At 40.9% G+C, this 6,000-nt stretch overlaps 1 protein-coding gene across 4 annotated transcripts in view; it reads right to left on the bottom strand.

Annotated features, from left to right (window-relative positions):
- Window positions 1-2,074: 2,074 nt before the first annotated feature.
- The window catches only part of LOC134966461 (indolethylamine N-methyltransferase-like), a 94,823-nt gene continuing 90,897 nt past the window's right edge, over window positions 2,075-6,000 (bottom strand). For all 4 annotated transcript variants that reach the window (XM_063943219.1, XM_063943217.1, XM_063943220.1 and 1 more), the window contains one exon: window positions 2,075-3,258. In XM_063943219.1, the coding sequence (XP_063799289.1) occupies window positions 2,829-3,258 (430 nt within the window). In that variant the 3' untranslated portion in view covers window positions 2,075-2,828. The remainder of the gene's footprint in view (window positions 3,259-6,000) is intronic.

Below are 6,000 nucleotides of genomic sequence, written 5' to 3'. Positions count from 1 at the left end.
GACTGTATATACTGTATGTGTACATGTGTGAGTGTTACATGTGGAGTAGGAGTACCTGGATAAGAGGCCCTTGACATCCTTCTCTCTTTCTCTTCCTGCTGTGCAAATTCCATCTGTGCTGGGTTCTACTCCTCACTGGTGCCCAAGAATTCTTCTGAGGAGTGATGCGAAGGGGATGCATGGGTTCTCTTGTCTCTTGACATTTTTTTCTTATATACTTTTAAAGAAAGGTATGAGTGCATGGGTCGAGGGAGGAGTGGCTATAGTGGTGCACCTACAAAGCCTTGCATCCACTCTGCTCCCCTATAGCCAGCCTTCCCCCACCAGTGCACCCACAGAGGCACACTTGCACAGCCCTCCCCCACCCATATACCAACATAAGCACCCATGCAACACTATAATAACACCTCACCCTACTCATACACACACAACCCCTCCATCCCTATAGCTACCCCATCCCTGCACCTATGCACACACATAGGTACCTCTGCACCACTATAACCACACCTCACCTCACCCATACACCCACAGAGGTGCCACTGTACCCCTAAGGCCACCCCTTCCCCACCAATGCACCAAGATAGGCACCACTGCACTGCTATAACCACACCTCACCCCACCCATGCACCACTATAGCTGCCCATACATCACCCAGGCACCCACACAGGCACCTGTATACACCAATATAACCACCTCTCACCCCACCTAATCACCCATGAACCATTCTGCACCACCACTCACCCAACTTTTGCCCCCCACCCCCCCACAGAGGCACCCTTGCACTTCTATAGCCGCTGCTCACCCACCAATGCACCCACAAATGTACCCCTGCACCTACACTGTACCACTATATGTACCACTCCCCCACCCATGCACCCCTGCACCCATTCTGCACCAATCCTCAACCCTCACATACACCCAACATAGGCACCCCTATATCCAGCCCTCCACATAAATGCACCCACATAGGCACCATTGCACATCCCTGCACCCACACTGCACCATACCTCACCCACAGAGACACCGCTGTACTCATATAGCCACTCCCTCCTCAGGGACCCTAACATGGTACTTACCTAACAGAGAAGAAATGGGTCCAAACAATGTCTCCTCTCCCACACCATTGTGGCTTTCTGTCCTGGATGTAGTAGCAAGACTCTGCTGGGTCTCTGATCAACTGGGGTACACAGAGACCCAGCACTGCAATTTCCACAGCAGCAAACCAAGTTGATACAACACTGCACAATACTCTCTCAACACTGCAGTTCAATCAAAATGGTGACTGGACACCCCCCAATAAGCCCTTATGTAGTATGATAAAAGAACAGGAAAGTGAAAAGTTAACACCCCTTTCCACTGAATTAGTCAGTTTTCAGGAGAACAAGTCAGAACTTCATGTACAATTGGATTGCATTGTAAAATTAAAAGCTGTATATTCTCATGAAACCCGCAATCCCACGAAAAAGCCAGTATTTTTGCAGACAATTGAATTCCCCCATAGCATGTTACAGTATGTACTCTAGATTATATACAGTACATCTTACTTTACGTGCAATCTTTATCAATATAACCATAATTGTATTTTGAACACATATGGTAAACAGGTACTCTGTGTGTGGTTTACTAATGAGTTATTCATTATGGATAGTTATTACTTGGTCATTATTATATTTGCTTCATATGGAAATGCAGACTGCAGGAGTACATAGGATCATAAATGTATTATGACTGGGACATTTTTCATGTTCCCTCAGACCTAATCATTAACAGTTCCCCATTCAGTAACACTCCCCCCCCCCCCCCCCCCCCCAAAGCTCACAACAGTTTGTATATAGCATTATGAAATGTTGTTTCCTAACTTGAGCTATACTCATATATGGCAGAGAAATATAACTATATTTTTTTTATCGTTTTTAATGTACACTTTTTGCAGATCACTGGAAAATGTCATAGTTTGTTATGAATGTTGTTTTACGGATTCAATTGAAATTCCTCACCTTACATAATATCTAATATTATATAAATAACAAGGACAATATTTTTATTGCAATGCATATTACTTTATTTCATATAGATTATTTATGCAGATAACACAGATAGAATATAATATTACAGATAATAGCATAACATCCCATAAGTTACAATGGGCAACCAATTGCAAAGATATAAAGACTGTTTTTAGTGAAATATAGTTTATAAATCAGCAAGCACAATAACTAGTTAATTATTGCCTTTTTTACTGGATGTGTTTCTGTTTTAAATATGTTCTAATTATAGTCTATAGTTATAATTTTATTGCAGTTTGACTTAAATTTATGTTTGATAAGACAGCAAGTTAGACACCAAGGGCGGTATTCGATTCTATTCACCCCCTTCCAAACCCATGCTATTTCTGATGTGGGGCGTGGTATCATAATTTCAGCTCGCAACCCCCGGGGTAGTGAGGCACCCAACCCTTTATGCAGCTAACCCTGATTACTATATGCGCAATATGCACCATAATGGGGATCACTTTAGAAAGGAGATTGGGCATGATATACACTATCATTTGAATACAACCCCAAGATGCTTTAATTTGGTATTACAATATATCATTAATAATGTACAAATTTGGGTTCAACTATCCAGCAATATTAATTATTATTGGCAAATGAAGCTTTAGAGCAAGAACCACATAGTTATATTGTATGTGGCCAAACATTTAAGTGCATGAATATAAAGTGAAGATCTGTGAAAAAAGAGATGAATGATTGTAAAAAAAGGGCAATGCAAACACACTATATAGATTTTTCAATTTGTTTCCAAAGTGAATTATGACTGGCTTCCCATTACTTTGGTTTACAGGCATGGACAAAATACGGACTGTCATGGTCAGAAATATCCGCCCTTGACTTATCAGTCCAAGGAGAAACTACCATTTTCTTTATTTCATAACCAGCCTTTATAAAAGCCATCTCCAGGTCATCTTTTGTTAAGTACAAGCAAGAAAACCGTTTTTTACCAACATAGTAAAAGGTGGCATTTAGCATACTCAAAACCAATAAGTGTCCCCCAGGTTTAAGTAAGTTTTGGAAATTTTTCAGAACATTGCAAAATGTTTCTATGTCCTCACAAGGGACTTCAAGGCAAAGGCAGGTGAGGAGACAATCAGCGGGAGGCAGAACAATAGGATCATAAGGGTTACTTTTCAGTGCATCACATTTCAGGACCTGTTTCACCTTACTGCGGAGCTTCTCAGCTTTCTCTTCATAATTCTCCCTTTAAAAGAAGCACAAAGCATACTGTTGTTATGTATTATATTCTACTCTAAGCCATACTAAATTGAATTTATAAGCAGAACAACTACAGTAGTTACTCAGAGCCACCAACCCCATTAAGGGTATGCTACTGCCCTTTTAAACAATAATAGAAATGTTCTGAGTCAGCACTGACAGTCAGCTCAAATTAAACTTAATACAGTAGCTCAACAAGTAATTTGCTATATGCAAAACTGATGTAGGGAGTAATATAAAGTGTATTACATTGAATTACTTCATAATAGCTTCTGAGAATAGAACAATATTCAAAAACACCAGTAATCATTTTCAAGTGGGTTCAAGTTCAGAACATGGGATCCCCTGGATCAACAAAACTAAACTGCTTCAGAACATCATTAAACTTGTTCAGAACATTAAAACATGTACTCTGCCATGCTTTGGATATGGTGGCTCGCTCCACTTCACCACAGGTTACTATTTCCAATAGATGTCCACGTGGATTGTAAAACTGCTAGCCCAGGGGTCCCATGTTCTCATCTTGAGCCCACAAGGGTATATGTATCAAGCCTTGGAGAGAGATAAAGTGGAGAGAGATAAAGTATCAGCTAATCAGCTTTTATCTGACATTTTATAAGCTATTTGAAAAATGACAGTTAGAAGCTGATTGGTTAATACTGTATCTTTCACCAAGGTTTGATACATCTCCCGCTCAATCTGTAAATATCAATATAAATGGATTAGAACTACCAGAAGAGTGGATTTCTGAGAGTGATTACGTTTATGCATGTCAATGTAACACTCTAATGTATAACTAAATAAAAGTAAATTTTTTCAGACAGATCTTGCATGTTTACATCCTGTACAGGCTCCAGAACTGAGCTGAGTGCATGCATTTGGGTGATTCACAGGCATAAGCCACTTAATATAATCTCTCTTAAATGGTGGTTACAGGGCATTTGCATGTAGTCTAAGTTCAGTGCAGGCATATTGATTGCCAACAGACAGAATTGTGGTCTTTCCTGAGTTATGTGTACACAGAGATCCATCTGGTTTCCGGAAGAACTTTTGCACCAAGGATATTATTAATAAAAGTGTGCACTCCTAATGATAATTGCTATGAAACTGAATACATAGATGGCAGAGGTACAGTGACATTGACTTGTACAACGCATCATGTGGGCGAATATTAACATTTTTCTCTGTACATGTAATACAGGTGTAATTATGGTCAACTTGTATGCAATTTTCAAGTGGCCCATTGTCCTTCTAGTTCTCTCTGTAGAAATATTGGACAGGCAGCAGTACTGTTTGACACTCAAACTTCAGGTAGGGGGTGTGAATACTTTGCTGAGAATGAGTCATTTAAAAGTGGAACCATTTAACTGGAGGACATTTTACTGCAGTACACCATTTTTACCTCCAGTACACTCAGTCCTGGATCAGAATCACCTATCGCAGTGACCTCCATGGAATTTCTAGAAGTTCGGTGAGAGAAACCACAGCAGGTGCTGCAGGAAGTTTGTCTTACTGCAGCCATGGATGGGTGATACTTTTAGTTGCCCAGCCAGGAGGAGGAAGTTGGGGGAAGGTTAATGCAGTAACTGAGGGGCTGGGTGGAAGATTAGCTTCCAACAACCACCAACAGTTTCCTCTGACATGGTCCCATCAGATGCAACGATGTCAGGGAAAGCTCGGCTTGGTGTGGTGTCCACTTGTGTCTCTGCAATCTCACAGATTCCTAATGATTTAATAGGACACATTCTTATGACTATTGTTTCAGCCTACAGCCTCCAGTGTGTGACAAATGCACAGTGCATATAGCTTTGAAGGCAAAAAAAGTTGCATTTGTTTTTTCTTTACTGTATTTTTATGTGGGGGAAGGGGGGTGCTTGTAATAATGAGAATGGACCTGATTCAAGCTTCTAAGCAATGCAGGAAAGCACACAATTGGGCAACATCATGTTCACTGCAGGAGGGGCAGATGTAACATGTGCAGATAGAGTTAGATTTGGTTGGGGTGTGTTCAAACTGAAATTTAAATTGCAGTGTAAAAATACAGGTGTAAACATTTGTGGGCTACATGCAATAGCATCCAGTATTTACCCTGCACAGAAACAATATATCTCACCCAAATCTAAATCTTTTGCACATGTTACATCTGCCCTACCTCAGTGCAACATGGTTTTGGCCAGTTATGAGCTTACTGTTGTGCTTACAAACCTGATTCAGGGACAATGTGCTTTGAATTTGTATGTGACAATACACAGGGGTATATTCCCACGGAAAGGACTCGACAGCTCTCTACTCAATGCTGGGCCAAACCCAACAGGTTCGGCCCGTTCCCGACAGTGTCAATTCTACTTTTTTTAAAGTCAGATTGACATTGTCGGAAACTGGGCTGAAACCTGTCGTGTTTGGCCCCGCTTCCAAAAATACATGCGGCTCGATGGCTGAAGCTACCGATCCGCATGTATTCCGACAGCATGTCAACAAGTCGGATTTCCGAACTTGTCCGAAAAACTGACGTATTCCAGTCGGAAAATGCCGTCTTTCTGACAAAACGGCAGTTTTCCACTCAAATTGAATATACCAATTAGTGGTGATGATGAAGAACTGAACATAAATCCCTTTGTGGAACATACCTGTATATTGTATGTGCTCGCACTGAGCACATCAGAATGTGTGATTGGGCCAATGTACTGTACACCATCTGATAAATCAAAAGAAGCCACTAATACTTCTC

This window comes from Pseudophryne corroboree, chromosome 10 (assembly GCF_028390025.1).
Source record: "Pseudophryne corroboree isolate aPseCor3 chromosome 10, aPseCor3.hap2, whole genome shotgun sequence".
In the NCBI taxonomy this organism is placed as follows: Eukaryota; Metazoa; Chordata; class Amphibia; order Anura; family Myobatrachidae; genus Pseudophryne; species Pseudophryne corroboree.
The sequence above is the reverse complement of the archived record's forward strand: the minus strand, read 5'-3'. Positions and strand labels throughout refer to the sequence as shown.